The 22,789-nt window shown below is 50.8% G+C and overlaps 1 protein-coding gene across 6 annotated transcripts in view; it reads left to right on the forward strand.

Moving 5' to 3' along the window:
* whrna (whirlin a) overlaps positions 1-22,789 on the forward strand; it is a 27,586-nt gene extending 4,797 nt beyond the window's left edge. The window contains exons 2-11 of one of the 6 annotated variants that reach the window (XM_086171063.1): positions 2,727-2,903; positions 3,475-3,600; positions 7,492-7,760; positions 8,199-8,235; positions 9,842-10,054; positions 10,215-10,427; positions 10,522-10,554; positions 16,676-16,750; positions 21,041-21,163; positions 21,488-22,789. In XM_086171063.1, coding sequence (XP_086027189.1) covers positions 2,727-2,903; positions 3,475-3,600; positions 7,492-7,760; positions 8,199-8,235; positions 9,842-10,054; positions 10,215-10,427; positions 10,522-10,554; positions 16,676-16,750; positions 21,041-21,163; positions 21,488-21,670 — 1,449 coding nt within the window. In that variant the 3' untranslated portion in view covers positions 21,671-22,789. Of the gene's footprint in view, positions 1-2,726; positions 2,904-3,474; positions 3,601-7,491; positions 7,761-8,198; positions 8,236-9,841; positions 10,055-10,214; positions 10,428-10,521; positions 10,555-16,675; positions 16,751-19,294; positions 19,438-21,040; positions 21,164-21,487 lie in introns of all 6 variants that reach the window. The other 5 variants (XM_086171065.1, XM_086171066.1, XM_086171067.1 and 2 more) reach the window with 5 other exon arrangements.

Genomic DNA, 22,789 nt, shown 5'->3' on the forward strand with positions numbered 1-22,789 from the left:
GGAACAGGGAGGACCTGAGGACCTTCAGCTCCTGGACCTCCAGGCAGGAAATGTAGCTTAGAAGCTCTCCGTTCCTCTGGTTCTCCTCGGGGAACCTGAAGGTTCCTGCTCCGTTCCACCTTTAAGCTCCAGACACAAAGTTCAGCCAGGTTTGAGGAGCATGAAGAACTCGGTTCCATCAGCTGTCAATCACCTCTCAAGCCAACCGTTCAACCATCCATCCATCCTTCATCCATCCTTCATCCATCCTCCATCCATCCATCCATCTTCTGTCCTTCATCCATCCATCTTCTGTGAGATCATTGCAGTGGAGGCAGAGGTCAGTTGACATCCAGACAGTCAGAACTCTACAAACATTTCACACTCTTTTGTCTCTCCCTCTCTCTCACACACACACACACACACACACACACACACACACACACACACACACTGGATGTCCGCCTGTATGTGTGTGTGTGTGTGTGTGTGTCCCAGCCCAGATGGGACCGTCCTTCCTCATCTCTGCAGGTCCATTAGTATCAGACTTGGCTGAGCTGCTCGAGCTGTGTGTGTGTGTGTGTGTGTGTGTGTGTGTGTGTGTGTGTGTGTGTGTGTGTGTGTGTGTGTGTGTGTGTGTGTAGCGAGGGGGCGGAGCTTCAGACAGGACGCCGTGAGATCGGAATAAGAAACAGCAACAAGACAGTGTAATCACAAGAACAGCTACAAGCTACAGTTACACACATTAAACAAGACGACCATCGTAATAACAACAATAATACAACAATAATACAACAATAGCCACAATATTAACAAACTATTGTTATAACAATTGCAACAATGATATAACAATAGTAAGCACAATAATGCAACAATAATACAGTGGTAGTCATAACAACAATAACAGTAGCCACAATATGAACAAACAATTGTAATAATAATAATATATAACAACAATGCTAACAATAATACAGTGGTAATAACAATAGAAAGAACAACAACAATAGTCACAACATTAACAATCATAATAATAATACAACAATAGTAACAAACAACAACCACAACAACCTCACAAATGGTAACAACAATGTAACAAAACAACAGTAGAACCAATGACAACAACAATAAACAGGATTAATGATAATAATTGTGATTTAAATGGATTCTAACGCAGCCAAACATGATGATAAAACAACAACATCCATGAGGACGAGTGTCTCCTGAGGTTCTTCATCCTGCAGCTCAGCTTCTGCTGCAGGAGAAGGTTGGAGGAGAAGTCACAGCAGGCTTTGTGGACCTTCTCTTCCTCCTCTTCTTCTTCCTTCTCATCCCGTCGCCTCTTTGCCTCCTGACCAGCGTGAAGGTCAGCGGCTGGTCTTTCCTCATGGAGAAGGTGTGGAAGCCAGGTGTGGAAGGTTCCTGGTGTGACCAGATTGCTTTCTGGACGTTCTGCTCCTGCGAGTTCCCGGGAGGTTCCTCCGGTGCTGTGGTGTCTGCGAGAACCTCCCAGGAACCCTCCTGGTCGCCGCTCCACCTGGTCCACCAGGAGACACGTTCCCGTGGAGAACCAGCCCCTCAGGCTGAACGAGTGCGGAGGAGCAGCTTCGATGGAGAGCTCTGGATCCGAGCACACCGACGCCACGTTCACGTGGACAACCGTTTCATTGAGGAGCTGCGGGCAGGTGGAGCAGAGGAACCCCAGGAACCTGAGGAACAACAGGTTGGAGAGAGAGAGGAACCTGACACCAGATCTAAGACCTCCTTAGGACCGTATTGATTGGTCTCTGGAGCAGGAGGTCCACATGTTCCCTCCCGTTGCTGATGGTATGTTCCACCTGGAGATCCATGGTCCTCAACCTTCTCAGGGTTCTGTTCCGGTTCTCAGGGGTTGAGGAACCTTGAAGGGTTTTCCGGCCTCAAAGTTCTCCGGCCTCAAAGTTCACGTTTCAGCTTCCCGTGTTCTCCTGCTGAACGTCCAATCAGACGCCTGCGTGACGAAACACAACCTGGCACACACACACACACACACACACACACACACACACACACACTCTGTTCTATAGATAGAACCGTCAAGCCCACACACTGGTACTGGCTGTCAGCCTCTTTATATTCCCATCAGTAATGTGAGTGTGTGTGTGTGTGTGTGTAAAAAGTGTGTGAGTTGAGGCATACTCTTCACACACACACACACACACATGCTGTTTGCTGTGTGTGTTTAATCCCTCAGATGGTGACTCAGGGATCTACTGTCAGGATGAGCTGTGGCTGGAAAGGATGTCAACTGGTGTGTGTGTGTGTGTGTGTGTGTGTGTGTGTGTGTGTGTGTGTGTGTGTGTGTGTGTAACCTGTTAACTCCTTTGATCTCCATCAGGTTTTTCCTGCTCCAGATTACTCAGAGTACTCAGATTACTTTGAGTACTCAGATTACTTTGAGTATTCAGAGTACTCAAGTTACTCAGAGTACTCAGATTACTCAGAGTACTCAGATTACTTTGAGTATTCAGAGTACTCAAGTTACTCAGAGTACTCAGATTACTCAGAGTACTCAGATTACCTTGAGTATTCAGAGTACTCAGGTTACTCAGAGTACTCAGATTACTCAGAGTATTCAGAGTACTCAGATTACTTTGAGTGTTCAGAGTACTCAGATTACTCAGAGTACTCCCAATGACTGCTGACCTCCAGCCTGGACTAGCTGCTGGATGATGTTCTCTGATGTTCTCCTCCTCCTGGTCCTCCTGCAGGTGTTGAAGGGCAGCAAGCAGCTGAGTGTGTGTGTGCGTTCCGTGGGTCGGATCCCAGGAGTGTGTGTGTCGAGCCCGGTCTTCTCCTGGGTGGACCTTCAGGGCCGCAGCGTGTCTCCTCCCCCCGACCCGCCCAGCACCGACCTGCACCTGCTGAGGGACGGAGACGAGAAGAAGGTCAGAGCTCCGCCGTGGATGGGAGGTCTTCTGAGGACCTTCTCCGCTCCTCCAGAACCCCCGATCTTCTCCGCTCCTCCTCCCCTCCAGGGGTCAGATGTTCTCCTGAAGAACGCGCGTGTGGGTTCTACCATCAGGAACACGGCTGAGAACCGGGTTCTCCTGCCCGGGTTCTCACCGTGTTTAGTCACTGTTCTCCTGCATGGGTTCTCCTCATGTTCTCCTGCACGGGTTCTTCACATGTTCTCCAGCATGGGTTCTTCTCATGTTCTCCTACATGGTTCCTCTCCATCTCCTCCATCTTCTGTCCAGAGGTCCACTGAAGGCTCTCCCTGGTCTGTAGGTGTGAATGAGAGGGTGAATGTTTGATTGACAGCTGACCCTGCGGCTGAGGCCCCGCCTCCTGGGTGAAGCCCCGCCTCCAGCCTCAGTGATTGCTGTGATTGGCTGAAGCAGTGTAGATGATGGATGAATGACTGGATGAATTCTTCAGGGCGCGCACACACACACACACACACACACACACACACACACACACAGCTCTGATGTCCAGTATCTTCTGGGTGTGCAGGTGAACCTGGTCCTGGAGGACGGCCGCTCGCTGGGGCTGATGATCCGAGGAGGAGCAGAATACGCTCTGGGCATCTACATCACCGGGGTGGACCAGGGCTCGGCCGCCCACTGTGGAGGTCTGAAGGTAGAACATCTAGTCGCTCCATCACCTCCAACCTGACCGCTAGGAGGACGTCCATCCTCTGAGCTTCTCCCACAACCTTCTGAAGATGAACCGTTTCTCACAGCTTCCGCGGCAGATGGTCAGATGGTCAGATGGCCAGGTGGTCAGGTGGTCAGGTGGTCAGGTGGTCAGGTGGTCAGATGGTCAGGTGGTCAGGTGGTCAGGTGGTCAGGTGGTCAGATGGTCAGGTGGTCAGATGGTCAGGTGGTCAGGTGGTCAGATGGTCAGATGGTTAGATGGTCAGGTGGTCAGGTGGTCAGATGGTCAGATGGTCAGGTGCATGAGTGGAGAACCTGCTGCTCAGGTGTTGGAGTAGATGGGAGAGGCAGAGGTGCTGGAAGACATGGAGATGTTTGAGGAGATGAAGTGTTGGAAGAGTTTGAGGAGTTGCATGAGCATGTTGGACCTCCTGCTCCTCCGGCTGACTGCTTCTTCAAGATGTTTGTTCCAGGGACATGAGAACCTCCAGGGGAACCTTCCAAAGCATGGTGTTCCTCAGCTCTCAGAAGGAGAACCTGCACACCATCTCCTGATCGCCCTGCAGCTGGCCTGGGATTGGCCCCTTCTGACCTCGTGACCACCAAAAGAGGAGAGATGGATGGATGATGGATGGATGATGGATGGATGGATGGATGGATGATGGATGGATGGATGATGGACAGATGATGGATGGATGATGGATGGATGATGGATGGATGGATGATGGACAGATGATGGAGTGATGATGGCTCTTGTCCTCCATGCTGAGAAGGTCAGCTCCTCCATTCATCTCCATCCAATTCCACTGCTTCTGTTAATGGAATTAGAACAAAGGGGGGTAAAGGTCAGCCTGACAGTGATGTCAGTGTTCGCGAACACACACACACACACACACACACACACACACACACACACACACACACACGCACACACACCCTGTCTGGTTGAACTTCTAAATCACATCAAAGGGCACAGCCAACCTGTCAATCAAAGGCTGTGGTTTAGAATTATATGTCTATGTGTGTACGTGTGTGTGTGTGTGTGTGTGTGTGTGTGTGTGTGTGTGTGTGTGTGTGCATGTCATATCTGTTTGGTATAGATTATATAACAATAATCCACCAGAGTTGATTTTATAGAAACTGGTCCTTTATTTCTTTTGTCTTTTGAAAGTGGTGTGTGTGTGTGTGTGTGTGTGTGTGTGTGTGTGTGTGTGTGTGTGTGTGTGTGTGTGTGTGTGTGGTGAGAACTAAGTGTCCCCTCCTCCCCCATCTGCAACATCACACACCTCCTCCTCCTGGATGCAGGAGGAGAAGGCTGGTGTGTGTGTATCTGTGTGTGTGTGTGTGTGTGTGTGTATCTGTGTGTGTGTGTGTGTGTGTGTGTGTGTCTGTGTTTGTGTGTGTCTGTGTGTGTGTGTGGCCTAGACTGTCAGCAGAGGACAGATCGGGACGCAAACTGCACTTGGCGCACAATCAGGGACGTGCGAGTGTGTTTGTGCGTGTGTGTGTGTGTGTGTGTGTGTGTGTGTGTGTGTGTGTGAGAGATGCAGTGTGTACGTGTGTGTGTGTGTGTGTGTGTGTGTGTGTGTGTGTGTGTGTGTAATCTGCTGTGGCAGCGAGTCCCTGCTGAAGTAAAGAGGATTCCTAAACCCTGTGTTCTCTGCTGGAGATGGTTCTCCAGTTCTCTGGTTCTCCAGTTCTCTGGTTCTCCAGGGTTCTCTCAGGGGCTGGTGGAACCTGGACTTGGACGGAGAGCCATAACGAACAGGAACACAGCTTCTAGAGCGGTTCCATGGAGGACTGGTTCTCCTCATGGATCTGGCGGTCTGAGGTGTCTCCAGACAGATCACTGGAGAACAGGCAGGGCTGGAGAACCTTCAGCTGTCTCTGATGTCCTTCTGGATGATGATGATCCACCTCCAGATGATCTCATCCAGACGAGGGGGTTCGGCCTCTCCAGAGCTGCTCCACAGGGATCTCCGTGGAGAACCGGGCTGGAGAACCAGAACCTCAGGAACCTGCTTCAAGAACCCAGATGGTTCCTGGAAGCTGCTGGGAGGCTGTGGAGGGGCGGTCCTGGACGGGGTCTCCAAGGAGAACCAGGGAGATCTTCTGGTCCCTCTACACTCTATCACCACATCACTGCTGACACACACACACACACACACACACACACACACACACACACACACACACACACACACACACACACACATAGCGTCCCGTCTGCTGGTCCATCCTGGATCCTGCTGGAGAACCCTTGAGGGTTCCTGAAGGTTCTCCTGGTTTGGAGGCATCACGTTCTGCTATCTCACGTCCCCGTCACGGGGAGCAGCCAATCACAGCGGCCCCTGAGGAGGGGGCGGGGCTTAGCTTGGATAGTCCAGCTGTCAATCACAGAGTCAGACGTTCTTCATCTTCTTCTTAATTTAATTTATTTGCTCCTAAAGCAGGAAGTAGAACCTCCCTCTGGTCCAGATGTCTCCAGTAAAACGCTGCATTACACTTTTACACATTCACCATATTTGCCATGATTTACGACGGCTGGCGGAGTTCGACCGCATCCAGCCGCCAACAACTGCCCCCCTTCCTGCCCCCCCATTAACTCCCCCGCTAACCCCCCCCTCTGGTTGTCTGAGCTGCTCCACTGCAGGAAGATGAATGCTGGAGAGGCGGTTACCCATCTGGAACCCCAGAAACTGCCCCTCCACAGGAACTGCCCCTCCACAGGAACTGCCCCCTCCCACAGAAGCTGCCCCCTCCACAGGAACTGCCCCTCCACAGGAACTGCCCCTCCACAGGAACTTCCCCTCCACAGGAACTGCCCCTCCACAGGAACTGCCCCCAGGGGGCGTCCACTGCCTCCCAGTGAGCTCTCACATGTAATAACATGGTTGTTGCCCCCGGCAACTGCCCCCCTGAAGCAAAGATTGGGATTAAAAGGAGTGTTGTTGTTACCGTGGTGACGCTGGCTTGCCGTTGGTGTCTTGGTGAACCGTTAGCCTTAGCCTCAAGAGCGGTTAGCAGTTAGCAGTTAGCTGCTAGCTGTTAGCTGTTAGCTCCCCCCCAGAACCCAGGGGTGCAGGAGGAGTCGATATCTAATCTCCTCCTTCTGCCAGGAGATGGAGGCCAGGTGGAAGATGGATGGTGTGTGTGTGTGTGTGTGTGTGTGTGTGTGTGTGTGTGTGTGTGTGTGAGGCTATAAAAGCTGTTGGAGCAGTGACAGATGAACAGATTGCCGTGGTGCGTTCAGGGTCCAGTAGAGACGAAGGAAAAAAGATCACCCAGGCTGGAGAACGTGCAGAGAGACCTCCTCTCAACCCTGCTTCAGGTCCAACATCTGCAGGTTCCTCTGGGTTCCTCTGGGTTCTTCTGTCCTGGACTGCAGCCCTGGAAGCTCCTGGAGACTGGGATGGAGACCTGGGTTGGGGTGGTCCAGGTTCTGGTTCTGATATTTATCCTGGTTCTTGTTCTGGTTTTTGTCCTGGTTCTGGATCTACTTCTGGTCCTGATGCTGGTTTTAGTTCTTAACCATGGTTCTGGTTCTGGTCCCACTCCTACTTCTGGCTATGGTTTTGGTTCTGATCCTGGTTCTGGTTCTGATTCCTTTCCTGGTCCTTTTTCTGGCCCTGTATCTTGTTTCTGGTCCTGGTTTTGGTTTTGGTCTTGACCTGTTTTTGATCCTGGTCCTGGTCCTGGTCTGGGTCCTGTTTCTGGTCCTGGTCCCGGTTGCGTGGGACCCCCCGGGCCCCGGCCCTGGTGGTCCTGCAGGTGTTTTAGTAGAAGGTGAAGGTGCTCTTGGTGACGCCGTTTTCCCCCCTGGACCGCCCCTCCCCCCCTCCAACCCCCGACCTTTGACCTCCGCACGCGCCAGACTCCGCCCCCTCCGCCCGTCTCAGCCCCGCCCCCCGTCCCTGTGTGCGCCCCGCCCCCCCTCCAGGTGGGGGAGCAGATCCTGGAGGTGAACGGCCGCAGCTTCCTGAGCGTCCCTCACCAGGAGGCCGTGAGCGTCCTGAGGTCCTCCAAGCACCTGATGCTGACGGTGAAGGACGTGGGCCGGCTGCCTCTGGCCAGGACTCTGCTGGGGGAGACGCACTGGGTGGCCAGCAGCCGCCTGGAGGACCCATACACCTGCACCGGGGGGTGAGCCTACACCTGAAACTACACCTGAGACTTCATATCTTCTCTGAGATGTTCCTGCAAGGTTCTGCAAGAGCAAACTAGGCTCCACATTAGAACCGAGTGTGTGTCTGTTGTGTGTGTGTGTGTGTGTGTGTGTGTGTGTGTGTGTGTGTGTGTGTGTGTGTGTGTGTGTGTGTGTGTGTGTGTCCGGGGGAAGGGGGGTGTCCATCCAGTCTGGATGGAACGTCTGGAAAGCAAGACACCTTCTGGAGAAGTTCAGGCCAAGCAAGGATATCAGAAGAATAACAATAAACGTGTGTGTGTGCGTGCTTGTTTGTGTGTGTATGTGTGTGCGTGTGGATACGTCTATGTGTGTGTGTGTGTGTGTGTGTGTGTGTGTGTGTGTGTGTCTTCAGCACCCCCAGTGGCTCATTTGTCCTTTTCACCTTCTCCTTGCAGGTTCTCTCTGGACCAGGGGGCCTCTGCAGCAGGGAAGGTGAGACTGTCTGTGTGTGTGTGTGTGTGTGTGTGTGTGTGTGTGTGTGTGTGTGTGTGTGTGTGTGTGGTGGTGGTGGTGGTGGGGGGGGGGTGCCGTGCTGTGTCCTCATTGGCTGCCTCCCCTGTCCGTCAAAGATCCGCCTCCTTTCACGTCCAATCAGATCTCAGATCAGAGTGACATGGAGGTGAAGCAGTTTAGCATGGATCTTCTTCTGGATGTTCTTCCTTATGTTCTCCTGGACGGAGAAGGTTCCTCTGCGTCGTGGAACCCTGCCACGGCTCGCTGTGCCTCACCTGATCACCCCCCACCACCTTCTCCAGAGGTTCCCTGCAGATCCATCAGGAGAAGTGGGGGTGGAGAAGCTGCACTGCAGTTGTGTCTCCACTGAGGTCTGGTGGTCCACGACAGGAACCGTCCTCACACTCTGACTCTGTGTGGGGGGGCAGTGAAGGAGACGAGATGAACACAGAGAAGAACGACTGGTGTTTCCAAGAAGGGCCTCCTTCAGAACCTCCAGAACGTGGAGAACATGGAGAACATGTCACCTCTGGAATGTCGTCCAGGAGACGTCTTGATTGTCCTTCGCTGTGGGAGAATCTGGTGGAGAACCTGTAAGAGCCAATGAGCGAGTCCCTGAAGACCTCATGGGTTCCATCCTGATGCCTCCATGGTTCCTCCATGCTGCTGATTGGCTGCCGTTCCTCATCACCATCAAACAGCTGATTGCAGGATGGAGATGGCGGCGCTGGAATCAGACGCCGGCTGAGCTTCTGTCCAATCAGCAGCTCTGGAGGAACCATGGAGGCATCAGGACGGAACCCGGAGGAGAGGTGTGTGTGTGTGTGTGTGTGTGTGTGTGTGTGTGTGTGTGTGTTCACAACCATGCCTGCAGAAGGTCCAGACCTTCTGTAAGTTTCACACACTTCAGTCTCCTGGAGAAGAACACCCACTGCCCCTGGTGGCCACACGTGGTACTGCAGCCTGACATCTTCTCAAAGTAAAAGACTAGTCATGTGTTTTATTTTGAAAATAACTGAGGAACCCTGAGGAACCTGAGGAACCTGTGGAACCCTGACCAGCGGTCATTGTTCTCGGACCTCTTGGGCGTTCCTCTCCAGTGCAGTGACAGCAGCTTTCCCCAAGATGGCGGCGGCGGTCTGGCGGCGCCGGAGCGAACATCGCCATCACTGTTTGGACAGTGGTGGAGTTCACCTTCGAAGGCTGGAACTACAAATATGGCGTCCGTCTCGGGGCCCGATCGGATCTGACCAGTTGGATCAGTTAGAGTCGGGTTTGGACGTCTGAGGAGAAAAATCAATGGCTTGTATTTAATTCATCTAAGAGAGAAAGATGGTGGATCTGCCTCCCGTCTCTTGGAGCACGACTGACGGACGCCATGTTTGTAGTCCTGGAGTTCGAGCTTCCTGCACCCTGATCTCCTCAGCTTCATCCAACACCACCGACCTCACCTTCAGCTGCACGGAACCACCTACCTTCATCTCCTGCCTGCTTTCCCTCCATCCTTCTCCTTCAGCCCTTCCTCATTCTCCACCCGACCCTCGTCTTCAGGAAAGAGTCTGACCTCCTCGCGTTCTTCTTCCAGCCCGGGTTGTACCGCGGCGTGGCGGGTTCCCAGGTGACGCTGTCCAGCCTGGCCAACCAATCACGCGCCCTGCTGGAGGAGCAGGGGCGCCACCTGCTGACGGAGGCCGAGCGCCACACGCTAGGCTACTACGTGGACGAGTACCGGCGAGGCCACGTGGGCGTGGAGCAGCTGGCCACGGCGCTCTTCGAGCTGCTCAACACGCATGCCAAGGTGGGACCCCCGACCTCTGACCCCAACATGGAGTACAGACAGTACACGGAGTACACGGAGTACACGGAGTAGAGAAACACACTGTACTTGTATGCTCATAATGGCCACCAAAGTCATTTCAGATGTGTGTGTGTGTGTGTGTGTGTGTGTGTGTGTGTAGCTGTCCCTGCTGTCGGAGGTGCGTGGCCTGGTGTCCCCCCAAGACCTGGAGCGTTTTGATGGTCTGGTCCTCCGCAGGGAGATCCAGGCCCTGAAGGCCCGCCGGGCCCCCCCCGCCCCCCCGCAGGAGGACGTCCTGTCTCTGGTGTCCAACCCCGACACCATCACCTCCTCCTCCAGCTTCAGGACCAGCACCACCCTCAGCTCGGCACGGGTAGGACACACACCCCCATGTGTGTGTGTGTGTGTGTGTGTGTGTGTGTGTGTGTGTGTTTGAGATCAGCTGATGTGTGTTTCTCCCCCCCCAGGAGAGGCTGCTGTGGCTCATAGATATGATGGAGGTAGGGCTCGGCCTCTGCTGCCCCCTGCTGGCAGCTCACTGCATTGCAGGCTCTCTGGGTCTCCTGTCCTCCATCACTCACTCTCTCACTCTCTCACTCTTTCTCACTCTCTCACTCTCTCACTCTCTCTCTCCTCTGCTGCCATCATGCTCGCTCGCTCGCTCTTCCTGTGCCGTCCGCAGGAAACAGGAAGTAGAATGGGGTCTGTTTACATTGAAATAGTGGCCGCCTGAAGCTGCATGTGTGTGTGTGTGTGTGTGTGTGTGTTGCAGGATCCGGCCATGTTGCGGGTGGGGGGGCAGGTCAGGTCACATGACTGACCTCTGACCTGTAACGAGACAATAATCCGTCATTTTTTGCACAGAGTAATTTTCCCAGTTAATCTTTTATTCTGTATTTATTTTATTTCATTCGATATGTTTTGTGATACTTTTTGGTTGTCTCGCACATTTGGTTTTGGCAAAAGTTTTACGCCGGATGGTGCAGGACATGTATGCTTGCTGTGAGACACTGGTACAGTGTGCTGTAGGGGTAACAGAGAAGTTGAAGGTGGAGGTGGGACTCCATCAGGGATCAGCTCTGAGCCCCTTCTTGTTCGCAATGGTGATGGATAGGCTGACAGATGAGGTTAGACTGGAATCCCCATGGACCATGATGTTTGCAGATGACATTGTGATCTGTAGTGAGAGCAGACAACAGGTAGAGGAAAATCTAGAGAGGTGGAGGTATGCTCTGGAAAGGAGAGGAATGAAAGTTAGTCGCAGCAAGACAGAATATATGTGTGTGAACGAGAGGAACTCGGGTGGAACGGTGAGGCTACAGGGAGTGGAGATCAAGAAGCTGGAGGATTTCAGGTACTTAGGGTCAACAGTCCAGAGCAACGGAGAGTGTGGAAAAGAGGTGAAGAGACGGTCCAAGCAGGTTGGAATGGGTGGAGAAAAGTGTCAGGGGTTCTATGTGATAGAAGAACATCAGCCAGAATAAAAGGAAAGGTGTACAAGACAGTGGTGAGACCAGCGATGATGTTTGGACTAGAAACTGTTCCAATGACCAAAAGACAGCAGACAGAACTAGAGGTTGCAGAGATGAAGATGTTGAGGTTCTCTTTGGGAGTGACCAGGATGGAGAGGATCAGGAATGAGTCTATCAGAGGAACGGCACATGTTAGATGTTTTGGAGAGAAGGTCAGAGAAGCCAGACGGAGATGGTTGGGTCATGGACAGAGGAGGGATGGAGAATATATTGGTAGACGGATGCTGGAATTGGAGCTGCCAGGCAAGAGGTCTGGAGGAAGACCAAAGAGAAGATTTATGGACGTCGTGAGAGAAGATATGAAGGTAGCTGGTGTGAGAGAGGAAGATACAGAGAATAGGGTTAGATGGAGAAAGTGGACTCGCTGTGGCGACACCTGAAGGGAAAAGCCGAAAGAAGAAGAAGAAGAAGAAGATGTTTTGTGATACTTTATCTTGTTTAGTTGATTTTTAGAACCTTTTTTTAATTTGTTTAATGTTATTTACAATTTCATCCTATTAATCTTATTGAGCCATCCTACCCTGTGATTGGTCAGGCTGGCGGTCACATGACCGGGAGACCCGGTCGGATGGTTCTCATTGGGGAGAAGAACCTGGCAGATGGGAGGTGATGGAGGTGATGGAGGTGATGGAATGTGTCTAATTGAAGCTGGGTAACAGTTCAGGGGAGCAGAAAATTAATCCCTGGTTTTAATGAGCTGCTTGTGTAGATTTCAGTCGTTGCATCTGAACGACAGCTTCTGATGTTCTAATGGAGCTTCGCCACAGGAGTCGAGATGAGGGAGGACATTAGAACCCTCTTTTCTAGAGGCGTCGAGGAACACGTCCCGTCCAGGACGTTGTCGCTCTGAGCTTTCCGGGTTCCTGCTTCCACCAGAATCAGCTTGGATTTAGCTTCTCCTCCCTGGGTTCCCTCCATGTTCTCCATCTGTAGCCGTGGTTCATTGAGGACCTGCACCTGCAGACCCTGCAGTCCACCGGTGTGAATGAGAAGGTGAAGTGTTGGATGATTGACAGCAGGTGAAGCCCCGCCTCTCAGCTCTGATTGGCTCCCGTCAGCCGTCATGTGACCATCATGTGACCATCATGTGACCATGTGGAGTTCCATTGGTTATGAAGGTTTCTCATGTTTAAAGTGATTTATTTTTATTTCCTTCCTTCCTTCCTGTTTTCTGGGTTGATTTGAATGAAACAGTGCTAATGCTATAATTACATGCTAATTACACGCTAATTACAGGCTCAGTGGTGATGACTGATCTCTGAAGGAAAATCATTTCACTCTCAGCACATCTTATTGTGGTTTCTAATCGGTGTGGTTGCAAACACAGCGGCCCGTGCAGGGCTGGAACATCAATATGAATAAAAACATTATTCCAGGAAAAATTAACTTAGACTTTGAATTACTTAAAATATACAAAATAAGTCGTCTCAAAAGAATACAAGTTAGAAATATCAAAATGCTGCAAAAAAACCCCTGAAAAACCAAATAAGATTGTGCTCTTAAGTGAACATTAAAATAACAACAAATCAAAGTATCCACATTTCTTTGCTCTTATACCGTTTTAGCAAAAATAAACTTTAAACATCTAGAAGGATATTGCTCTCCATAAAAATGTCTCCAGTCCAAAATCAAAATACAAACCAAAAAAATAACAACCCTGGATATAGAAAATAAAATTTTTGCTTTTGAGCCAAAGTTAAAATCTCAACAAATCCAAACCTTCCTTTCTGTCGGAGGACATCTGGCATCTTTTCTTCATGTCCGTCTTCCCAGAGGAGCAGCTTCTCTGGAAACCCCTTGTCACGTAGCTGCAGCTGAAGGTTCCAGACCTCCAGATGAGAAACGCCGACTCGCACTTCCCCTCGTCGTCCCGCACAGCTGGGAGTCTTTTCCTTTGCCGTCCAGGACCCGGCAGATGCAGTGATGTGCTCTTTCTGCTCCCGGATCCTTACTTGTATGCTTCCCACTCGGCCTCTTTCCAGCGACCCTCCGTCTGTCGGACGTCCAGTACGTTCCACGTGGTCACGCTGCGACGTTCCTTTTCAGAAATGTCTTCTCTTGTCGACCCGTGCTGCGATCGCATGTCTGGTATGTCGTCTGTAGCTGGAGGCCGCTCCAGGATGGAGATGGCCAGCTGTGCCTTGTCAGTCACGTCCACAGCAAGTCTTTGCTTCTCCGCTCAGCCATGTTCTTGGATGAGTGGACGTCTCACAGGTCTGACCAACATCTGCTCTTGGTCTGGCTTCTGGTCTGGCGCTCCCTGTGGCCGTTGTTTGTTTTGTTCCAATGCTTCATGGTGTTGGTGCTGTAACAGTGTTGTTACAATTCGTGCTACTAGTTTTGATTTTTTGCAGTGTTTTTTGAGTTACTGTTGTTTTCATTGGTGTGAATTTTGCGAGTGTTATAACAGTGGTCTACATGTTATTACAGTGTTGTAAACAGTGATGTTACGGTGTCCTTAGTGTAACAGTGTTGGTGTTGTTACAGTGTTGTTGTGATCCAGTGTTGTTAAAGTGCTGTTTGGAATACTTAGTGTATCAGTGTTGTTGCTGTGTTGTCAGGGTTTGTTGACTGTTACAATTCAGTCAGGTGTTGTTTTTGTCACTGTGTTTTTTTAGTGTGAGTCCTTAAAAGCTGTCATATTTTTCACTGTGATGAGTCTCGTAGTGACGCCGTATATTATATTCCTTAATCACCGAAACTTGTTGCAAACACGCCAAGCACAAAGGTTTCCCGCGCATCTCCGTAAATAAATAGGACGTAGTCCATTTTTCTTTGAAAACTACTTTTCTCTGTTTTGATAACGACAGTTTGGCTAATGAGGGCGTAGCGGGAGGTGGAGAACAGGGTGGATACAACGTCATAACAAGCAGCAGGTGGTGCATTGATAACTTCTGCTGATTGGTCCGTCTCAGTGATGCGGCTTGTCCTCTACTCTGACCAAAATAGTGCGCATGCTAGCAGGAAATCATTGAATAGCATTTAATTAAAAAAATCAATCCTTGTCTTATATGCAGTTTTTCACTTTCAAATTATCCTGCCGGCCATGTTTGACACCCCTGTGTTACAGTGTTGTTACAGTATTGTTGTCATTGCAGTACAGTTAGTGTTGTTGTCACAGTGTTTTTGTAACAGTGTTGTTAATATTTGAGTGTTGTTACAGTGTTGTTGCAACATTTTGTGAAAGTGTTGTTATTTTTAGTGTTGTTACAGTGTTGTTACAGTGTTGTTATTGTTAGTGTTGTTACAACGTCATTAATGTTATTGTTCTTACAGTGTTGTTATTGTAAGTGTTGTTACAGTGTTATTGTTAGTGTTGTTACAGTGTTGTTGCAACGTTGTTATTGTTAGTGTTGTTACAGTGTTGTTACAACGTTGTTATTGTTAGTGTTGTTAGTGTTGTTACAACGTTGTTATTGTTAGTGTTGTTAGTGTTGTTACAGTGTTGTTAATATTAGTGTTGTAACAGTGTTGTTGTTGTTAGTGTTGTTACACTGTTGTTGTTATTGTCGTTACAGTGTTGTTGTTGTTAGTGTTGTTACAATGTTGTTAATGTTAGTGTTGTAACAGTGTTGTTGTTGTTGTTAGTGTTGTTACAGTGTTGTTACAGTGTTGTTGTTATTGTTAGTGTTGTTACAGTGTTGTTGTTGTTAGTGTTGTTACCGTGTTGTTATTGTTAGTGTTGTTACAATGTTGTTAATATTAGTGTTGTTACAGTGTTGTTGTTATTGTTAGTGTTGTAACAGTGTTGTTGTTATTGTTAGTGTTGTTACAGTGTTGTTGTTGTTAGTGTTGTTACAGTGTTGTTGTTATTGTTAGTGTTGTTACAGTTTTGTTACAGTGTTAATGTTAGTGTTGTTACAGTGTTGTTGTTGTTAGTGTTGTTACAATGTTGTTAATATTAGTGTTGTAACAGTGTTATTTTTTAGTGTTGTTACAGTGTTGTTGTTATTGTTAGTGTTGTTACAGTGTTGTTACAGTGTTAATGTTAGTGTTGTTACAGTTGTTGTTAGTGTTGTTACAGTGTTGTTATTGTTAGTGTTGTTACAATGTTGTTAATATTAGTGTTGTTACAGTGTTGTTGTTAATGTTAGTGTTGTAACAGTGTTGTTGTTGTTGTTAGTGTTGTTACAGTGTTGTTGTTATTGTTAGTGTTGTTACAGTGTTGTTGTTATTGTTAGTGTTGTTACAGTGTTAATGTTAGTGTTGTTACAGTGTTGTTAATGTTAGTGTTGTTACAGTGTTGTTGTTATTGTTAGTGTTGTTACAGTGTTGTTGTTGTTAGTGTTGTTAGAACACTGTCTGTCGAGCAGCTCCCGCCTCCAAACCTCAGGCTCAGGTCTGCAGCTCCGGCGTGGAGGCAGAGCCTGTCAATGCTAGAATGTCAGCACGTTAGCAAGTTAGTGCATTAGCGTGCGATGAACGTGACAGCACGCAATCATACGTGTAAACACACACACACACACACACACACACTCATGCAGTCTCCCTTAGGATGGAAGCTGACAGAGGAGATAAGGTGTGGACGGCTCTTCTCCCTTTGATGGGTCCTGGGGTTTGTATCTTCTCTGCAGCTCCAAACACCACAAGTGGGGTTTACATGCATGTGTGTGTGTGTGTGTGTGTGTGTGTGTGTGTGTGTGTGTGTGTGTGTGCGTGTGTGAACTCCTATGCAGATGACTTGTTTCCACACTTCTAATCTGTCTCACACAGCCGTCGCCCGGGAATCCAATGCGTCACACAACACACACACACACACACACACACACACACACACACACACACACACACACACACAGATAAACAGTGCGGCAGCTGGAAGACGCCCACCTGCCGGCCAGGATTGAGCAGAAGAACACGGGATTACCTCCGCTAATCTCCTTACGTCCTCCGAGTCCTCCATAATACTCGTCAGCTCCGCCAGGGGGGAGGAGAAGGAGAAGGTCACTGGACCTCCGGGCAGGAACATCTTGTTGAAGGACATCAGGCCAGGAGCAGGAAGCTCCGCCCCCCTCGCCGAGACCGAAGACGTGAAGTTTGATCGTGGATGGAGACGCATCTCACGCTGCTTATCTTCTCTCTCCTCCAGAGTGACAGCGTGGTGGAGGAGAACCTGCAGGAACCTTCTGAGAGCTTCAGCGCTCTGCTGGCCGACGTCTGTCTGGTGAGCAGAACATCTGGGGGGTTGGTGGGGGGGGGGGCTGGTCGCAGGAGACACTTTGAGATGGTTGGACCCCGAGCTGAGGTCCTGGTCTCCACCCTCTCTGGAGGTCACGTGAGTAGGTGTCTTTCCAGCCGTCAATCATCTCATTCGTCATGTTGCCATGGCGACCCCCCCCCCCCCCCAGCTCGAGGATCCCGGGGTCCGAGTTCCTCCTCCTCTGTGGTCCTCAGATGGTCGCCGGCTGGAGGTTCTCCTCAGGGTTCCTGCAGCAGCTGCTTGAAGGGGAACATCTCTGTCACTCTGAACCTTCTGAATAACAAACCTTCTCCTCCAGAGATTAATAATCCAGGGCTGCTGCTGGAGCTCCTCAGCATCTCTGCAGGAAGTCAGGTTCTCCAGGCGCTGCTCCTCAACCTGGGCCATCTCTCATCTTTGGTTCTGCTAAGAGTGTGTGTGTGTGTGTGTGTGTGTGTGTGTGTGTGAGAGACACACTCCATGACGGCCATCTCCCCCTCCAGGAGGAGGTGGTCAGATTAAAAGGCTGTGTTTTGCTGACATTTGAGGATTACATCTGACTCAGATTACAGTTGACTCAGATTACAATTGATTTAGATTACAGTTGACTCAGATTATATCTGACTGGGATAATTTATCATTCAGATAATATCTGACTTGCAGTTGACTAGATTACAAATGTCTCAGATTACATCTGACTGAGAAGTAATCTCAGTCGGATAATATCCGACTGAGATTACAATTGACTAGATTACAAATATGTCTTAGATTAGATCTGACTGAGATTAGAGTTGACAAGATTACAAATATGTCTCAGATTACATCTGACTGAGAAGTAATCTAAATCGGATAATATCTGACTCAGATTACAATTGACTAGATTACAAATATGTCTGGGATTACGTTTGACGTCAGATTACATCTGACACAGATTATGTGTTTTATTATAATCCGGGTCGGGCCTCGCTTTCGTGGCGGAGGGTCACGTGACAAATAATCCTGCTTTTCATTGGTTCCTCCTGCGACGACGGCCGCGATTGGTCCGCCCCCGCCCTAAGCCCCGCCCCCTGTGCTGTCGCCCCAGGACGAGGTGGAGCCCCCCCCCTCCTTCAGGCCCCCGCCCCCCCCCCGGCAGACGGGCGCCCCCCCCCCCGGAGCCCCCCTCCCGCCCGGGAGTACGCCGCCGTCCGGAAGAGGCCCCCCCCCCTCGGCGTCCCGCCCCCCCGCCCCCCCCTCGCCGCCGCCCCCCCCTCCTCTGCCGGCCCCCGCACGGCCGCCCCCGCCGGGCGCCAAGCAGCGCTTCGTGATGGTGGAGGTCCACCGGCCCAACGGGGAGCCCGACGTCAACGAGGTGCGACCCCTGCCCCCCGCCAGAGGTGAGGGGGCCACTGAACATCAGATGACAGCTGCGACCAATCAGGGGGCAGCATCCTGTCACGCCTTTGCCCCGGCAGCCATGTTTGTAGTTCAGTGTAGCCGTGCGGCTCCTCTCAGATTAGCACGTTAGCAGACGAGCGTCTCGGTTCCTCGGCATAAGTCTCAGATACAGATGGAGAACCAGAAGCTCCTCGGCAGAACACAAGAGCTGCATGAAAAGGAGCTGTTTAGCCCTAATCTCCTTATCTCCTAATCTCCTAGTCTCCTTATCTCCTAATCTCCTAGTCTCCTAGTCTCCTAATCTCTTTATCTCCTAATCTCCTAGTCTCCTAATCCCCTAATATCCTTATCTCCTAATCTCCTAGTCTCCTAATCTCCTAGTCTCCTAATCTCCTAGTCTCCTAATCTCCTAATCTCCTAGGCTCCTAATCTCCTAGTCTCCTAATCCCCTAATATCCTTGTCTCCTAATCTCCTAGTCTCCTATTCTCCTAGTCTTCTAATCTCCTAGTCTCCTAATCTCCTGGTCTCCTAGGCTCCAAGTCTCCTAATCTCCTAGTCTCCTAATCTCCTAGTCTCCTAGTCTCCTAATCCCGGTGCCAGATTAGTGGCGTCCATCTGCATTCATGAGTTGATGACGTCCAGATGCTGCGGGTTTGTTCTTCTCAGAAGACACTTACGAAGGCACACATGTCTTTGTGTATGTGTGTGTGTGTGTGTGTGTGTGAGTGTGTCTGTATGTGTGTGTGTGTGTGTCTGTGTCTTTGTGTGTGTGTGTGTGTGTGTGTATGTCTGTGTCCGTGTGTGTGTGTGTGTGTGTGTGTGTGTGCACCAGACTAGCAGCAGTGTTGAGTCCTCCACAGTGTTTGTTTTCCCTCCTGGTCTAAACCAGGTGGAACCCAGACCTTCGGTTCCACCAACACAGGAACGGAGATCCGTTCTTCTCCAGATGTTTGCAAACAGACGCCTGGAACTCTCAGAGATCCCACATCTGCTGGATCCAACAACACACCGCTAGTCCACATGTAGTCCACATCTAGGTCTAGATCTAGTCCAGATCAGTGTGTACATGTTGTAGTGTAGATCTGGTCCAGCGTAGGTGCAGATGTGTTGTGGAGTGGAGGTTGGTATCTGAGCAGGCGTTGGTCTTCCAGGTGGAGGTCCTCTCTCCCAGCTGTCTGAGGGCGGCCAGACGCTCAGCGAGGACAGCGGCGTGGACATCGCTGAGTCAGGATTGGTCAGAGACGCAGGCTCCGCCCCCTCGCTCCCAGCGGGGGGCGGGAGCCCCGCCAAGCCGGTGAGGGGGGGCCGCTGGAGAACCTCCTCCTGGGTGTGGACTGCAGGAACCTCTGTGCTTCTGGAGTCACTCCGTGGAACTTCGCTGCCTGGAGAACCTTCTCAGTTGTAGATCTGAAGGTTCCTCGAGGAACCTCCGCCCTAAACGCCGCGGAGCTGCTCTCCGCCGAGCAGGTAGAAGGTCCAGATCCGCTGAAAGGCTCGCCGCAGGCTGAGATCTTGGTTCTCCGAAGCTTCCACGGAGGGGCTCCTGGAGGTTCCAGAAGGGAACCGTGTCCTCGCCCGGGGACACGGGGACCAGCTTCAGATCTTCATCCTGGAGAAAAGCTAACCTTCCTGTTCTCTCCTTCCTCCTTCCTCCTCCTCACCGGACGTTCTTCTGTTTCACCTTCACCTTCCCACTCGTGTCCTCCATCCTGACCTTCTCTCCACCCGTCTCCTCTGACCAGTGTGGGCGGAGCCTGTCTCCCGGGGCAATGGGCCTGGAGGTCACCTCAGTGGCCTCCAGACAGAACATCTGGGTTCCTCTGCTTCTCTGGAGCAGCAGGTGTATCAACACTGTAGTCCAGGTGAAACAGGTACAGCACAGGTGGCCTTCAGGGGTAATGAGGTGTATTACAGGAGTACCACGGTGTACTACATGTGTAAGTACAGTGTAGTACAGGTGTAATACTGCTGTACTACTGGTGTAAATACTGTAGTACAGCTGTAATAGTGATGTCATGGGTGTAGTACAAGTGTAAATACAATAGTACAGGTGTAATACTGCTGTACTACAGGTGTAAATACAGTTTAGTATAGGTGCAAAAACAGTGTAGTACAGCTGTAACAGTGGTGTACTACAGGTATAAATACTGTAGTACAGCTGTAATAGTGATGTCATGGGTGTAGTACAAGTTTAAATACAATAGTACAGGTGTAATACAGCTGTACTACAGCTGTAAATACAGTGTAGTACAGCTGTAATAGTGATGTCATGGGTGTAGTACAAGTTTAAATACAATAGTACAGGTATAATACTGCTGTACTACAGCTGTAAACAACTTTAAAACAGTGAAGTACAGGTGTAAATACAATGTGTAGTGCATGTAGTACAGGTGAAGTACAGGTCAAACAAAGCTTGTTTTGCCCTTCAAGTGCCCTCAGGGCACGGAAGGATCCTGGTCCTGCCTGGGTTCCCCGGGTTCTCCAGGTTCTCCGTGTTCTCCACGTTCTCCATGTTCTCCTGCCTGAGTTCTCAGCAGGTTCATCGATGACTCTAAATTGTCCATCAGTGTGAACGAGAGGGTAATTGGCCGGGTGACTGACTGCTGATCGGTTCAGGTTAAGCCCCGCCTCTTGCCCCAGGAACAGCTGGGATTGGCTCCGCCCCTCATGTGACCCCGTGATGCGTAGGCTTGGTGTAGATGAACCATCTTCTATTGGCATAAGAAACAAACGTCTCCAGGGTGGACCTTCGCCACGTTCCACACCCCTGACCTCCTGCTGGTGTGACTCCTCCCCCTTCCTGGAAACCTTCTCACTTCCTGTCAGAGTGTCTTTGAGTCTGTGATGAAACCCCAAAGCTAAAGTTTGCTCCATGCTAACGGTGTCTCCTCCCCTAGCCGGGACTGTTGGAGCCCACCTCCACCCTGGTCCGGGTGGCGAAGAGCGCCAGCACCCTGGGGATCGCCATCGAGGGCGGAGCCAACACCCGCCAGCCGCTGCCCCGGATCGTCACCATCCAGGTGGGTGGAGATCCAAACAAAGATGGCCGCCACCCCTCCTCCTCTCCAGTCATGTGACCGCCTTAACGCCCAAAAAAGAACCGACATTTTTGGAGTTGAGGATTCATCAGCTCCTGGGGCTACAAGGCAAAGCTAGGAGGTCCCTGGACGGTGGTCACCACAAATTGTCAGTAAACAATCTCGTTCTCCTCGGGGTTCCACCGTTCTCCGGGTTCGTTCTCCTCGCCGTGCCACGGTTCCCTCAGTGATCCTTCAGATTCCAAACACAATGTCGTGTTCACACCTTCACTTGTTAGTCCTCTGATCTTGACCTTCTCCCCCCAGAGGGGCGGCTCAGCTCACAACTGTGGGCGGCTGAAGGTGGGCCAGGTGATCCTGGAGGTCAACGGGGTTCCTCTGCGGGGCCGCGAGCACAAGGACGCCGCCCGGCTCATCGCCGAGGCCTTCAAGACCAAAGAGAGGGACCACGTGGACTTCCTGGTGACCGACTTCAACGTGGCCCTATAGCTGGGATGGAGAGCGGGGGGGAGGGCCTACGTTGGGCAGGGGAAGGTCTGCAGACCTGAGAGACACCTGAGCTCCCAGCACTTCTTCTATCCCTGGTTGGCCCCCCTTCCTCCTCCACTTCCTCCCCAAGCCGTGGAACATGTGGACCTTCGTGGACTCGGTATGCTCCTGTGTCCAAGAGGTTCCATCACCTTGAAGCCTCATCTCTATCTGTAGACACGGACCACTAGCTCCTCCTCCATAGACAGGAAGATGGACCTTCTGGGCTCCTTATGCAGACATGTAGTTCTGGGCGGGGCAGACCTAGCAGGAATGCAAGCTAGCTGTCCGTTGACATCACCCTCTCATCTGAAAGCTAACCGCTAACATTCATACCCTTTAAAAGGACACCCGGCCTCTGACCCCCATCCCACCCCCACCCGTAGGCTAGTTATCTTTGCACAATGAATGGTGTTTTATGGTAAGTGTTAGCTGAGCTCCGTCCACCACCGTGAAGGACATGGAACCGGATCACCAGGTGACACGAAAGGGCATCACTGTCAAAGGGCAGAACTACTACTAGTACCCCTACTACTACTACTTGTAGTCGTACTACTAACAGGGAACGCAGAACCTCCAATGGACTTTAATTGCAATAATCGGGTGACGACTTTAGAACCGCCTTCCTGATGCCGGTTCTTGTGGAACAAGCCGACGCATCGAGAGGATGGAGATCCGATAGAACCCGGGAGCATCACCGCGGTCGAAGCAGGGGTTTGAGGTTCTCCGTGTTCTCCTGCCTCGGCTTCCTCCACGTTCTCTTGCCAGGGTTCTCACTGTATTCTTTCCATGTCCTCGTCCACGGGTTCTCCAGGTTCTCCTCCATCCCGCAGTCCACAAACACTCATGGGTTCATTGAAGGGTGTGAATGAGAGGCTGGATGGTTGGGTGATTGACAGCTGACCTGTCCGGGATAAGCCCCGCCCCCAGTGACATCATTGTTGGTGTTTCCCTTTGATGTTTCCTGATTTATGTGATCTTTTGGGATGAAACAAACCTTTTGTTTGTGTTCTTTGTGTTCTCATGAAACAGGCCCTCTTTTTATGACCCGCCCATAAACCATCAATATTATTGATCGGA

Source organism: Fistularia commersonii, chromosome 23, assembly GCF_037954325.1.
Source record: "Fistularia commersonii isolate RoL2024-O1a breed Wild chromosome 23, RoL_Fcom_v1.0, whole genome shotgun sequence".
NCBI lineage: Eukaryota > Metazoa > Chordata > Actinopteri > Syngnathiformes > Fistulariidae > Fistularia > Fistularia commersonii.